This window comes from Rattus norvegicus, chromosome 4 (assembly GCF_021556685.1).
Source record: "Rattus norvegicus strain SHRSP/BbbUtx chromosome 4, alternate assembly SHRSP_T2T, whole genome shotgun sequence".
Lineage (NCBI taxonomy): Eukaryota > Metazoa > Chordata > Mammalia > Rodentia > Muridae > Rattus > Rattus norvegicus.
The window spans coordinates 151331268-151346490 of record NC_141537.1 but is presented as its reverse complement, the minus strand read 5'-3'; the positions used below and the strand labels follow the sequence as shown (position 1 = coordinate 151346490).

Here is a 15223-nt window from a genome sequence, read left to right as displayed (position 1 = left end):
ACTATTGTGAAAGTAATTATACAATTATTTCAAATGTTTCCTATCCAAAGAATATGTAGTATCCCTGAGGTCACTAATTTTCATAAACATTTATTTATTATTTATTTTTGAGTCAGGGTTTAATTATATAGTCCAGATTGGCCTCATACTTAAGGTCCTCCTGCTTGCGTTTCCCCCATGCTGGGATTATAGGTATTTGCTATAATGACTGACCTAGAAACGTATTTAAAAGTGCACTTGTTTTACAAAGGTTGTGTTTGGCTAATAAATATCACTGTAAAAGCATGACCCTAGGCATCTGTTATCCATACACTCCAAAGACACATGCAATTCAATTTATATAAAAATAGCCCCTCTCTCAAAAGGTTTCCTTGTCTTGCAGTCCTCATCTGCTTAAAGCACACCATGATGCATCCATTCATTCAAGGACCCAAGATCTCTCACAAACACTAGGACAGCTTCAAGTGACAATATGCCTTCCATCTTCTATCCTGTCAACCTCTCCGTTCACTGTTTAGGACTTAATCTGGGGTTTCTTTAGCTTTCAACTGAGCAACTCTCAAGGACTGACTGGCTAGGATCTCTGACTCCCACACTTGACCATTTGTTGTTTAACTTTAGGAGAGAAAGTTTCTAAAAACTAGCTAAGGGTACTATTTTAACACATTATTTAGTAGTTACTTCCCATTGTCTCTGTTTAAGCAGGGGGGGAAGCTGCACTTGGAATTTATTATAATAAGACCTCGCTAGCAAGGGAAATAAATTTAAGCTAAAAACATGAATTGCCCTTATAAATAAGAAGACAATTTTTAGGACAATTTTAAATCTACAACAAAACAGAGCAGAAATTATGAGTCTCCGCCTACATGTTCCTTTCCTGCCTCCCTCTGGCTAACCTAAAGTCTGCACTAGCACCGTACATTATTAACAAGTGAGGAATACATACATGGCTGTCACCCAAGCCCAAAGTTTACACTAGGGCTCACTCTTGGTGTACATCTGACAGCTGTGGGCATCATAAAAGCATCACATATTTACCACTGCAGTATCAGAGTAGTCTGTCCCAGTACCACTGCAGTATCAGAGTAGTCTGTCCCAGTACCACTGCAGTATCAGAGTAGTCTGTCCCAGTACCACTGCAGTATCATAGTCGTCTGTCCCAGTACCACTGCAGTATCATAGTCGTCTGTCCCAGTACCACTGCAGTACCAGAGTAGTCTGTCCCAGTACCACTGCAATATCAGAGTAGTCTGTCCCAGTACCACTGCAATATCAGAGTAGTCTGTCCCAGTACCACTGCAGTATCATAGTAGTCTGTCCCAGTACCACTGCAGTATCAGACTAGTCTGTCCCAGTACCACTGCAGTATCATAGTAGTCTGTCCCAGTACCACTGCAGTATCAGAGTAGTCTGTCCCAGTACCACTGCAGTATCAGACTAGTCTGTCCCAGTACCACTGCAGTATCAGAATAGTCTGTCCCAGTACCACTGCAGTATCAGACTAGTCTGTCCCAGTACCACTGCAGTATCAGACTAGTCTGTCCCAGTACCACTGCAGTATCAGAGTCGTCTGTCCCAGTAGTCTAAGTTTTCTGTGTTGGAGCTACTGATCCCATCCCTCAAATTCACGCCAACTTTTGATCCTTTAGTGTTTCCATACCTTTATCCTTTCCAGACTGTCATGCAATTGGGATCTCACAATATGCATCCTTTTCAGAGTGGTCTCTCTAAGGAACACACATTTAAGCCATACATACTTTTGTGCCATTTCGTGGCTTGATGACTTTCCTTTAAATACTAAATTATATTCTATTTTCTGTATCCATTAGCTTCATTTATCCATTCTCCTGAGAAATATCTTATATTCTCCATTTTCTGACAATTGTGAAGCAAAACTGTACACAGGTCATACTGGTGGTTTTTTTTTTAACCTTTTTAGGCTAGATTTTAATATAAGAGTATTTTCAGCCTTTTGTGCATGTGTGTACATTGTATGCAGGTATATATTTGCATGTGGAGACCAGCAGTCAATGTCAGATGGCCTCCTCTATCACTTTACATTCTTTTTTTTTTAGAATTATTTATTGTACATGTATGAGTACACTGTAGCTGTCCTCGAACACACCAGAAGGCATTGTATCCCATTACAGATGGTTGTGAGCCACCGTGTAGTTGCTGGGAATTGAACTCAGAACCTCTGAAGAACAGTCAACGCTCTTAACTGCTGAGCCATCTCTCCAGCCCCATTTTAGAGTCTTTAGGCGTCACTGATGGGCTCATCCACTCAGCTTGGCTGGGTGACTGTCGAGGGTTCCTCGCCCCCCAGCCCTTACAGCACAGTACGTACTGCTGTACCTAGCTTTGCACATGCCTTCTGCGGTCCTCATGCTTAACAGTTAGCGCTTTACCTTCAATAGCTGAGCCAGCCCCCCAGCCCCACTGTGTTTGCTTTTCTTTTAAAGAAACTGCCAAACAATATGCAAAAGTAGCGAAATCATTCTGATTTCCTGCACCAGTGAATGGAGAGCTCCTATCACTCCAAGCCATCATATCGTTTTGAACTGTGGGTGTTCTCAGTTTTGGCTTCAACTGGCAGTTTCCTAATAACCTAGGATGTGAGCACAGCTATCCTTTGAAAATGTAAACTGATCCTATTATTTCTAGCTCAGGGCCCCATCATGGCTTCCACCATCTGTGCAACAATGTTCAAACCCCTCGGAAAGACTTTTCAATGTACAGATTTCATGTTCATTACCTACACTCCCCAGCAGCACCTATGCTCCTTCTGCTTCTAGTCGTGGCCCCTGTCTTATTGCTCCTGTTTTGTTCTGCTTAGGTCAACCCCACACATAGCTTCCCGAGAAGCACCTAATCTTTGAAAGCTCAGCTCCAAGGATAGGAGCACACCTCAAAGGAAAGAATGCCTGCTCACAGTGCAAAGACTGGGTGATAACCAGCCCAGCAGGCCCCTCCCCAAGCCTCGCTCCCACGATCCCACAAAATCTTTCATGCTTACTCTCTTCTGCACCCATGTCATATACGATACCCATCAAAACAGGAGCTTCCTTGTCTGTCCCTCATGCTGGTAAACTACAAGTGTTCTAAGGGAGGGACGGTGTCTGTCACTACAGCCCTCTGCACATATTAGGACGCATTAAAGGTTGTTCAGTGAAATTCAATTCAAAACAATTCCCTTTTTCTATTAATCCTTAGATTAGACTAAATTAATAGTCAAAAGGGTATTATCCTGTCATAGAGATGAAACAGTGGTTATACTCCAGTTTCCTCCGGGAGGCACATTCTGATTCACTATACTGGAATTCATATAAATCACAATAAACATGTACACAGAGATACTTCTCCTGTACAGGGGAGTTTTCGTAGTTCTAATATAAAACATTCCTAGGAAGCTTGAATTATGCAGAGAGCTAATGCTCCAATGCCATAGCAGTAAGAAACGCTGTTGCTGAGGGCACAGTTCTGAGTGGAGTTCTAGGACATGGGAAATCATGAGAAACCAACAGCAGCAGCAGCACAACTGTGCTGCCAGGACTGTGGGTCGGAGTTGCAAGTACACTATGGAAACAGTGGCACTGTCTGGATTTCACTACTTACCCTTACACACTCAGAGTCAATGTGAAGCGTGGTGATACTTTTCTAGCACATATTAGGCCCTGGGACCCAATCTGCAATTTCACAAAACAAAACAAAACCCCCAGCATTATAAAAAGAAAACAAAACAAAACAAAACAGCAGTACAGTGAAATAGCCACAGGTAACATACAGATTTTCTCAATGCACAGATCTGAAATGAAAATAAAGTGACTATAAATAGAAGGAAATCAGTGTTGCAGTAGGTACATTATCGATGGCGTGGGAACTTCCACATTAAGATTGGTTCCAGTCAGTGGGATAATTTTCAATACACAAAAAGGGCCGAGGATGGTAACCGTAACTGAAAACAATTGTGTTACACTTCTCAGCAAAGGAAATCAATGTAACAAGATAAAAGGCTGTGCAGGTGGCCTAAACCACAGCAGAATACTACAAGGCCAAGCGGAAGTTCAAGTGGGCCAATGACCTAGTGTACCGCGGCAAGCATGCTCAAAGTGGCCCGTGGTCCTCATGAATGAGCACCAGAAAACCAAGGACAATGAAAACATAAGAGTGATATGAAATTATATAAGTAAATAAAACGATGCTTAAATTGATAAGTTAACTTAAAAACTGGGAAAGAAAAACCAAAGTGAATTTCAAACATTTCTTTCATCTTTTTAAATTTCTAAACCTAACCAATCACAAAAGCGGCAATAACTTCACTCAAGGAGTAATTTCAGTACCTTGGACTTGGTTCCTTCTCGTCCACAGAAACTTAGTCACACGACGAGTTAGTTTTTAAAATTTTCCCCCAACATAAATATACCCACAATATATTGCAGCCTTTTTAAAAGGTGACTCTTGAACTTTTACAGATGTGTGAAAATCGAGCTTCAGATTGGAGTCACACTCTAGCCTGGGACTGATGCACAAGTGCCGGTGTGCTGCTACACTCAGACCCAAAGTCCGGTCAGCAGCACCCGGAGCCACGGGCGCGACCGGTTTGTCTGTGAGTCCTGAGTCCGTAGGCAGAGAAGCGTGGAGGGTGTGACCAGGCTGCAATTGAGGCGGGCGTACCTCTCCTGCCTGCCAGGGCAGCGAAGGAGCAGGAGGCCTTTCAGCCGCCCGCCCTCCCGGCCGCGCCCCGCCCCGCCCCGCCGCGCCCCTCACCCGCTCGCCCTCCGGTGGTCGCGTCCGCCCGCTCGCTCGCTCGCCTGCCCGCAGGCCGATAGGAGTGCGCGCGCCCGAGACGCCGGCCGACGCTGGCCCGCGAAGCTCCGGCCCCGCCCTTTGTGACACCGCTCACCAATCGCCGATCAGCGCTACCGACGCCCTCCAATCAGCCCGCGAGGGGCGGGTCCTAGCCTTCGGACGCTGGCGGTTGCTCGGACGCCCGGGTAGCACGGGCGTTCAGGAAGGGTTGTCGGTTAGAAGAGGCCCGGATGTTGACTCTTTATTACTAGTGGCAGTACCCGTCTGGGGCAAGGCAGCAGAACTGGAGACGGGCCACAGTATCTGGGAAGAGCCGGCGCCAAAGAGGAGGGCCTTGGCTGGGGCACTTCTAAGGTTCTTTGGGGATAGGAGGGTCCTTGGCATTTGCGATCCACTCATGACCTTTCCAGAGCCTAGTACACTTATAAGGACGTCCAGGCTAGTCACCCCTTTCTGTGCTCCACGTTCTCCTAATATTTCTGACTCAATTGTGTGATCTGCAAAATGGGGACATTCATGACTTGTTTATAAGAGTTTGTGACTTTCTTTATGCCTCTTGCATATACTGAGCAAATACTGAAGATTATTAGTCACACAGGTAGCACCCTGGCCTCAAATCCTAGCATGCTTTTGCTGTGCACCGAGTTGCTGAAGTGGGATATAACACTACTGGCTTTTTATTATATATGCCGTCCATATAGGTTGGACCCTATTGCTTCATTCCCTTCACAGGTAGTTCAACTCAAGTGTTTTACTAGGTGGACTGCAGAATAGGACCATGAAACCTCTCCCTCGAAGTCAACTTGTGAAAGAACCCTGGCCCCGATCAGTCTTCTCACCCTCCCATTATCCTCAGACTTGAGCCACTAGTTTCAACAACTCACTATTGAGGTGGGTGGTACAGTGAGGCCCTGGGCTTTTGTCATCCTCTTGCTCTTAAACACAGCCCATGATTGGGCTTGTAACTTGAAGCTCTACTGAGGACAGAGCCATCGTATGGTAACACAAACAAGAGAACAGGGTAACAGTGCCTGCGCTGGAAATCGTGGTTACAAATAACTCAGAGCAGAGGCTCTAGCATCCAGTGGATGAGCTTAGATGTTTTAGCCTCTCCTTTAAGTTCCATTACCTCATCAAGTCATATCACTGTCGTAACCTACCATTGTAAGGGGCAGACAGAGGAGGACAAAAGCTAAGAAAGGCAAAAATTTGCCTACAATTAAGCCATCCCATTTCCTGCAAGTACTCAACTCCGACTTAGGTAGCCTGAATACAGCTGGATAATGTAGCCATGATGGAATGGCTGTGTTCCAATAAAATTTCTTTACAATATCAAGACAGCAGAGGACCACAGTTCCCTTTAGAAGACTGCAGCCCCATCTTTGGGATTCAGTAGAAAGTTCTCCTGGGCTTAGAACCTTTCACCTCCTTTTTCACCTGCCTAGACCATCACAGCACTCAGAACACCAACACAGCAAAACCTTTGAGTCAGCTGTCTGACAGCTGCTCGCTCTGCATTCCTTGCCCACGTGTGAAGCCACAAAGCGATTTCTTCTGGTAGCATGCCCTTCTGTGCACTCTTATTAAGTAAAAACAAACCACTATGAAGCGTTTATTTTTTATTTGTAATTTTAAGCATAATTAAAATCAATGCAGAAAAATATTAGCTACATTGGGTAAAAGTAGTGATTGTTGCAGTATTTGCCTGTAATCCAGTGAAGACGGTGTAGGAAACAGCATCACTAAATGAAAGACAGAATGGAGGGTGAACTGCGAAGGTCCTGCATGCTCTACTGGCTTCCAAAGGCATTCAGAGGGTCATCAAAAATGTTGGACACTTTGTTCTCAGACCTTAATTCAGATGCTGCCTCAGCAGATTGGCTTTTGGGTTTAGATGCTTTAGCCTGGAGGCCAGAGGAGAAAATATCATCTTTAAAAAGAAAAAAAGAAAGCTGTTAAGACAGGCAAATGGGAATCTGAGACACATGCTCACAAACTGCCAAAAGCCCAAGTCTAATAACACAGAGCACAGAAACTCTTAGATTCTGGCCCTGGCTCAGTCGGTGGCACCCAACTTTTATGACATGAACATCAGGTTCTTTCTGAACCTAAGCTGCTAGCTACGTACAAGTGCAAGTGTATGTACTTGACGTCGGAAGCAGGAGGGTGGACTGGCTCTCCACCGCAGCAGGGGCCTCACCACCTGCAACTGCTTCCTACCTTCTTTCCACTCTGGGTTTTAAGAAGAGTTAGAATGTACACAGAGAAAGCCGATGTAGGATGCTCGCAGAGGACAATCACTTGTCACACATCTCAACGGTAAGAATGAAGTCTGACTCCATGTTAGTGCTCAGACTCTAAAGCTTGTCTTACTATGCTGCTTGCCAAGTAACTCTATTGGGAGGACTCTACTGCATCAAATTCATCCTGTGTCCATAATGCTAAAGACCATGGCACTGTCTAAAACAAACTAGAAACCATCCAGACTGTCAATACGCTAATGGCTAACGCAAAGCAGTATTACTCAAAACACTGAAATAAAAGGAAATTTCCATGTAAGAACATAGAAAAATATTTAAAATATGACTAGAAGTAGGACAGGTATACTTGTTTACTATTATTACTATGTAAACACACTATTAATACTGGTTAGCTTTAAAGCTTTAATCCCTCTACTGAACAAAATTTTCTAAGTTGTATGACTGCTACCATAAGCGTGTATTACAATTTAATAATTAAAGTCATGCATGCCTGTAACTCAGCTAAGATCAGAAGTGTACAGTCAGCCAGGATTACAGCAAGATGTGTCAAAAAATGAGCAAAGGAAACAAGCAGCCCAAGTCTCTCCTACACCATGCTATACGACAGGTCCATGAGGATGGAGCACAAGGTCTGCCAGGGAGAGAGACAGACTTAGCGTAGTTCCACAACTCAAGGCCCAGGCTTGGAGGCACAGAGAAGAATGTGTATTTTTGGCTTGAGTCTGGGTCTACCAACACAGGATGTGTCAGGAGCCCAACACTGATAGCTGTGAGCATTTGCTTGCTGCTTAGCTGAGGAATGGCTGCTGTGTGTTCAGAAATACGAAGGGACTTAGGGAGCTGTGGAGTCTCCCTTGTGACTTTACTGCACAGCCCTGCTCTCTTGTACTGATCCTCCAGTCTCTTGGCTGCTGTCCCTCATTCTTCACGTAGAATCCTGATTCTCCCAGCTTCATGTCAGGTGACGGCAGGGGAGCACTAAGAAGGTGATGTCTACGTCTGGTAAATGCTGAGCACCATCCTGGGCCTTGATACTCAGCACAGCACACAGCAGGCGTGTGAAAATGACTGCCTGCATCTCACGTTCTTAGACTAACAAAGCGAGAGCCTACTGGGGAACAGTACACGCAAGGGCACCATGAGCAGTGCTGTGATCTACATAAACACTCACCTGTATCATCGTCAAACATGGACTTGGCTGTGACTTTCTTTTTGGGCTTTTCTTTGGGTTTCACAGTCAAGTCAGCGAAGATATCAATATTATCATCAAATAAGTTGGGTTCCAAAGTTCTCTCCTTCTCTCTTTTTTTTGGAAAAGGCTTCTTAATTGCTTCCGTAGCAAATATATCATCCTGGTTAAGTCCAAAAACATTTTTTGTAAGTAAAAGCATTTTAAGAACTAAAATAGTTCTTTCTAGAACTGCACTGTGAAGCGCAGTCTCCCCTGAGGACTGGAAGACACTGTGCCTTGCACAACTCCTGTGCATCATCTGCAAATGCCAGCTGTGGTGTGGGTCCTGAGGGCAGCCACTCTGCCCCACAGAGTTCCCGTCATGACATTTTGTGCCATCTGTGATCACCTTAACTACCTCTGCTCGGTTTGGATCTCACCCCTTGAGATGTCAGGGTAGAACCCATGCCCTAGCTATCCTACTAAGCACCAGGGCCACCGTGTCCAATAAACAACTGCTAAACAACTGCTACAAAGCCTCAAGCATCTAAACCCGACCAGAACCAGAGCTTAAACACACAAGCTGTGCCAACAGAGCTCATCCGTGTCACAGAATGACATGCCAACAAAGCAGACCACAGCACCATTCCAAACAGTGAACAAAACCATGTACACACACTATGCCATACCACGCCATACCACGCCATACCGAAGACCCAGGGCTTATGCCTAACATGTACTAGGTTTTGAGCTCTATCCCCAGTACTACAATAACATTTTTAAAGAAATAATTCAACACTTATAACAGATTAAAGGCAGCAAGAACTGCCCCTGGGTGAAATAAACCACTTCAAGTAAATTTTAGGGTTATTAACAGAGATCTAATTATGGTTAATTAGATAGCAGACATATACAAAACACAGCATAATCTATAGTTTAAGAAGCCAATCAGCACAAACATGAAATATTTTTGTTACCTCAAAGATGTCTTGAGTTTTTGACACAACGTCCTGATGGCTGTCAGATTTCCACTGATTCTTTTTGCCTTTCTGATCTGCAAAGAGGTCCTCCTCATCTTCAAGGAGGGGGAAAGGGTTTCTTTTCTTTGTTGGTCTTGGCTTGGCAGACTGGAAAAGGTCATCGACACCGCTGGCCTCACTAAGATCAGGAAATACCAGGCTCTTCTCCTTCCGCCCTGCTGACGAGTGGGCTGGGGTCTCCCCTGCCTTGACACTTGCTCCCTCCATGGACTGTGATCCTGTGCTCTTGGGGAAAATGTCCCCAGAATCAAACAGGTGGGCCTCATTTCCAGTCTGAGGCAGAGACTTTACAAAGAAGCTTCTGTCCACTGCAGATAAAACAGGACCACCTTCCCAAGGTACGGCCATGGCTTTTTCAGAGCTGGTCTCTCCACTGGCCATCCTAGGCTGCAGAAGAGGTTGATGGCCGTTTGGTAAGACAGGACTACTGCTCAACTGTGTAACAGGTCCTCTATCAATGGTCACGTCCTCAGCCTCGCTGGACTCCTGGGCAGCCAGCCGCCGAGCAGCACGGGTCTGTGGTCTCCTCTTTCCTCTCACTTTGACACGACCCTGCAATGGCAAACACAAACACACACACACCATGATCTGATGGAAACGTGTTCAAGGCTAACAGCAAAGACTAATTCGAAGTACCACAACGCTATTTGGTTTACTTCAATTAGGATATCACCTAAAGCAGTGGTTTTCAACCTTCCCAAATCTACAATCCTTTAATACAGTTCCTCATGTCATGGTGACCCTGAAGTTTAAAATTATTTCATTGCTACTTCATAACTTTAACACCTAATATTCAGGATATCTGATATGTGACCCACAGGTTGAGAACTACTGACCAAAGGAAAGAAAGAGTTGTTTAATGTTCCTAAAGGAACTAACAAGTTCCCATTACTCTAGGACTGCATCCTTCCTAACACTTTAGCATTCTCTGATTTCTAAGCTTTCTTTTTTAATATATTTCAGTTCATGTGTATGGTATTCTGCCTGTACCATGTGCATGCAATGCCCGAGGAGTCCATAAAAAGGCAGCAGATGTCCTGGAAGTGAAGCAGTGAGCGTCCCTGTGGATGCTGGAAACTGACCACCTCCTACTCCTGTTTTACAATCTTTTGAGAACAGTTCGCTGTGTTGCTGGAACTTCAGCAAGCAGGTGTGCTGGTGCTCTCACTCAAACCACTCAAATCACAAACTGACACCTCCTCAGCCCTTAATTCAAAAGTCAGGTCCCTCACAAAGGAAGAACTGAGAGGGCTTCTAGCACCAACCCTTATCAGGATCTGGGAGCAAGGAGAGATTAGGCAATAGACAGGCACCTGATGGTGATGCTTTCTTCCAAGGCAACAAACACCAATCCAACTGTTAGACTCAACTGTGTAAATTCTGGGTGGAGTGTGGGAACACTCCTCAAAAGGACTCTCTTAATAACTAGCATTTAATATTCCTGATATTTTCCAAAACATAAAATCACATTTTTGGACTACATACTTATATTTGCTTGCTTCAAAGAATAAAGATTTTAGGCGGCTGAGTGGTAAGGGTGGGAACCTGAGTTGGGGGGTACAAATAACCCAATACATCAAAGAATAAAAAAAGATAATCTTTTTTTAAAAAAACCCACAAGTTTAGGAAGTAGCTAATTTAAGCTTGAAAGCTAACAAAAATGAGTTTTTTTTAATATATAAAGAAAATGGATCTGAAAACAGTAAAAATTAATTTATCATCCAGGGACAAGTCACCTGAGTGCTGCTGCCTACTTTGAAAATCTGTAAAGACTTCAGAGAGAAGGGAGAAAAAGAAAGATCACTAACAGAGAGAGAAAACATCAAATAGTTCATTCAGAGCCCACAGAGGACCTTTGCAACAGCTTTCCTTCCCAGAGGGGAGGAGCTACAGTAAGCAGGGAACCGTGGAAGTGAGGTCTGTGTAGTGGTGCTCTAGAGCATTCTGGGAGAAGCACCAGGGCCAGCGGACAGCAACAGGTTATATAACATGGGAATAGGGACTGGGGGGCTGGTGACTGAAGGATTTAATGGCCAGTGGGAAAATCAGAACAGGGGAGGAAATGAGCTTCAGAGGGAGGTAAGCTGAACCACAGCAGCTATGCTCACTGGTCTACAAAGCAGCAGCCAGGCTGGTCTGGTTAAAAGAAAAACAAGACAGTTGGATCACCTTGTTTGCACTGTGTAAGGTGTCTGCCTGGGCAGGAAGATCGAAACTCACACCAGCCTCCTCACTCCCAGGAAGAGTGGGCACAGCTTCCCGGATGTGGCTCCTTGCAGGCTCAGATGAAGGAAAAGCTAGTTCAGACGAAGCAGGCTTTGCTCCGGGGATCTGCGGAGCCACTGAGGGCAGCAAAGTGGCTGGGTTAATTGCTAAATTTGCCTAGAGAAGAAAAATGGCACTCAGTATCTGTGTCTGTGACACGATATCATGCTGCACACAGTGTAGAATACAAGAGGATATGAATGCAGAAACATCACCTGACCCAGACTCAGTGGGGCACAGACCTGCGCCCATCACTGGGATCAAAAGACATTAAAGAGCAGCGCATGAGAAGCGACAAGGAGGCAAGGGTGGAGGGTATGGTGCTGGCAGGGGAGAGATGAGAGAATGCTTGACAGCAGCTGGAAAATCAGAAAATCCACAAGTTTTATAGGTGCCACAGGCAGGCAATGAAGGCTCCAGATCCAATATAATTACTTGTATTTTCCCGATGCGACTGGATGGCTCTCTGCTTTTAAATGGAGTGAGACCTGAAGAATCCTGTGTGAAATTAAATTCAGTTAAAAATCCATTGAGGAAACAGGAAACAAAGTGTCTCTTGGTTACACTCACACCTGTAAGTGAACCTGACAGCCAAGCCGTCCCTCTCTGCAGCTCCTCAACTCTGCCCTGGAGCCTTTCAGTGGCCTGCTAGCTACCATTACTTCACTGGCGTCTCCTCCTGCATGGAGGACAGAAGGCTGCTGCCATTTAACAGAGACATAAACTAAAGGGACACTGACGGTGAGGCAGAATAAAGCTTTGTCAGAACATAACTTGATGAGTTACCCAACACGGCAAATACCAAAAAGCACATGTGTTCCCCCACAACGCACGTTCTAAACACAAAAGCATCTGGACTCCAGATGAGTTAGGTGATTAACCAGTGCCTCATCTACCAAGCACAGGCATGGAAGCCTCACTGAAATTCCCAGAGACAACGGGAATGGCTCTGGCTTCCTTTGTGGAAGCTCCACTTCCCACAGAGAGGACTCCTAGAACAGAAGTCATGTACCAACTACCTTGAGGCACTTAGAACAAACCAAGAAATCAGATGCCATTTGTATTAATTAGAATATAATTCTACTCCAAGGAAGTCTAGAGGGAGAAATGGAGCTGCTAATGAAAAGCAATCCTCTAGCCCATCTTACATCAAATTGGAACTTGAACTTGGAATCTGGTCTAAACACAGTGATGATTAAATACAGAACAGGTTTCTTATGTGGAGAAAAGTGGGGAGAAAAGAATACAGTGAAAGAGAGGGGTGTTGGTTGCTTTTTCTTCCTTAACTAAGAATTCTCAGTAACTCTGGGCCTATGCAATGGAATTGTCTATTCAGGGATGCAAATCAGAGCTGGCTTGACTCCTGACGGAGATCAGTTCTAACCTGGGCCGTTTCTGCTTTCCATGTGCTTTTCTCTTTGCTACCTTCAGTCAATTCAGGAGGTTTGTGGTCTTTTCTCAGTGTTCCTTTTTTTTCTGGTACCTTCAAAAGGAAAAAATACCGAAATTGATAACGTATCTTTAAATGAGCAGAGGGGCCTAGGCTCCATTCTAAATTGGTGGCTAAGCAACTCGTAGGTAGCATCTCAGAAATAACGTACTAAACACTGTGGTGTTTCTAGGGATGAGATGCAGCTCACTGGCAGAAGGATGGTCTGGCAAGTACAAGGTTTTGAGGGAAAAAAATGAATGTAACTTATACAGGCGTCCTGTCTGCAATAAAAAGGATAAAATTATACAATACCTAGTATGGTAGCAGAAAAATACTCTCAGACTTAAAAGGTTTGCATCTGAAAGGCATAAGAAAGTAGGCCCTTCAATAAACTCTTCAAAAATCAAAGAATCCAGAGAATCTGGATTAATGAGTATTATGAACTGGGAGCCACATTCTATATATATACTGCTCTGTATGTGATCGATTATTTGTTTACTGGTAAGCCTTACAATTCTCTGACAATTTCCTCTCATAAAACTGAACTCCCTATATTCCCTGAGCCTGAGAATAAAAGGCTGATACCACAGGCTGTGCAGGCTGAGTCTTGGCAGTGCTGAAGAGATCATCATCGTCGTCATCACCAAAGAGGCTCCCCCCACTTGGCATGGACAACTGAAAGGCATTACACTCAGATTACACATCCAAAAGTCAATCAACTCACACGCAGCTGGTGAGCTGCACCAGCTCTAACACAGTGGGAAATCAGTGGGAACTAACCCTGGTTTTTTTGGTACCAGCGAAAAGATCAACATCTGGGTCGTTGTCCTTTTGCAGCTTGTGGCTGAAAAGCAGCTCTTCATCCTGAAAGACTCCTGTGCTCTTAGGGCGGCGGTCAGTTTTGACACCCTGAGCAAAAGACAAGATCAAAAATGGATACAACAAAGATGTCCCCTGGTAAAAGTCTGACCACAGCCTATGTGCCAAAAGCAGGAAAAAGAGATTCACACAACGGAATATTATACAGCTTCCCAAAATAGTGATGGTAGATGAATTATCAAAAGTAGTGGTGAGTAAATTTGTAAACTCAGATAGCATATGCATAGTCTTTCAGCCTGCACACAGCATCTGGGTTTGTTATTACCGTCACCCTACTCACAGCCACCAAAAATGAAACCCAATCCTTTCCCATTAGCTCCACAAGGACTGAAGAAGCAGCAGCAGCATTCTGGGGGGAGGTGAGGGTAAAACCAAACCACACTGAGTTCTTCGTTTCATTCAGGAAGAACATGTAAAAATCGCCATGAACAATTTGTCTTGATATAAAAAGGAGGAGGGCTAGGGAGATGGCTCAGTGGGCAAAGTGTTTGCTGTACAGGTAGAAGGACCTAAGCCCCGCCACGCCATCACCCATGTAACAAACCTAGGTGTAGCAGTACAATCTATAGCCCCAGTACTTGGCAATCTTCAGGGCTTACAACCTAGGTTTTTTTTTAATTAGTTATAATAAAACATTGTTTTTCAGCATACTCAGTTATGAAACCAACCATGACAATCTAAAAATCTACCCTTGTATCTCACTCGACCCTCAAAAAATGCCCAACAATCAATGGTCATGTACTTTAGCTGTCCGCACTCTCCTCTCAGCCCCAAGCACCTATTAATCAGCTTTCTCTTCTCACTTGCGTAGTGTGAGCTTCACAAGCTCACGTGTGGGTGAAACCAAGACCACGATCAGTTGTCTTTATCGCTCTCCACCTTATCAGGGTCTCTCACTGAACTAGAGCCACAACTAGGCAAGATGGACAGGCTGGCCAGCACATGAAGGGAACCGTCAGTTCTCTCCTTCCATTTTCATGTGTTCTGAGGCTAGAACTCAGGTCCTCAGACCTGTGCTACAAGCACCTGCTCTCAGTAAGTCCTCTCGATGGCCCATGGTCTACACTTTTGCATGTATAAGTCTTGCAATGATTTCTTTTTTTTTTTTTAATTTTTAAATAGTTTTTATATTTAATTACAAACAGCCATCAGAGTTCTGGAATGAATAGTAGACCAGTTATGAAAACAATGCTGTGTAAACTCTTTTGTAGAGAGCCAAATTTATTTTCTAGGATATCTGGAAAAGCCTAACCTGACTTCTTTAAGACTAAATTCTAAATGATAGATCCAACTTATTTTCATTCATTTTTACTACCAAATGTCATATTAGTTTAATTAAAAGCTATGGTTCTGTGAATCAAGCAAA

At 44.3% G+C, this 15223-nt stretch overlaps 2 protein-coding genes across 52 annotated transcripts in view; both read right to left on the bottom strand.

Moving 5' to 3' along the window:
- The window catches only part of Zfand4 (zinc finger AN1-type containing 4), a 72612-nt gene extending 67751 nt beyond the window's left edge, over window positions 1-4861 (bottom strand). For 18 of the 39 annotated variants that reach the window (XR_015685328.1, XR_015685333.1, XR_015685332.1 and 15 more), the window contains exon 1: window positions 4768-4839. The gene's annotated coding sequence lies outside the window, so the exon portion shown is untranslated. Of the gene's footprint in view, window positions 1-3615; window positions 3687-4340 lie in introns of all 39 variants that reach the window. The other 21 variants (XR_015685330.1, XR_015685337.1, XR_015685338.1 and 18 more) reach the window with 5 other exon arrangements.
- A 1554-nt stretch (window positions 4862-6415) lies between these two features.
- The window catches only part of Washc2c (WASH complex subunit 2C), a 58974-nt gene continuing 50166 nt past the window's right edge, over window positions 6416-15223 (bottom strand). For 4 of the 13 annotated variants that reach the window (XM_087656920.1, XM_087656924.1, XM_087656921.1 and 1 more), the window contains 8 exons: window positions 13759-13887; window positions 13564-13653; window positions 12931-13029; window positions 11982-12044; window positions 11451-11663; window positions 9219-9833; window positions 8242-8422; window positions 6416-6713 (listed from right to left, as the gene is read on the bottom strand). In XM_087656920.1, the coding sequence (XP_087513046.1) occupies window positions 6709-6713; window positions 8242-8422; window positions 9219-9833; window positions 11451-11663; window positions 11982-12044; window positions 12931-13029; window positions 13564-13653; window positions 13759-13887 (1395 nt within the window). In that variant the 3' untranslated portion in view covers window positions 6416-6708. 13 annotated transcript variants of the gene reach the window in all.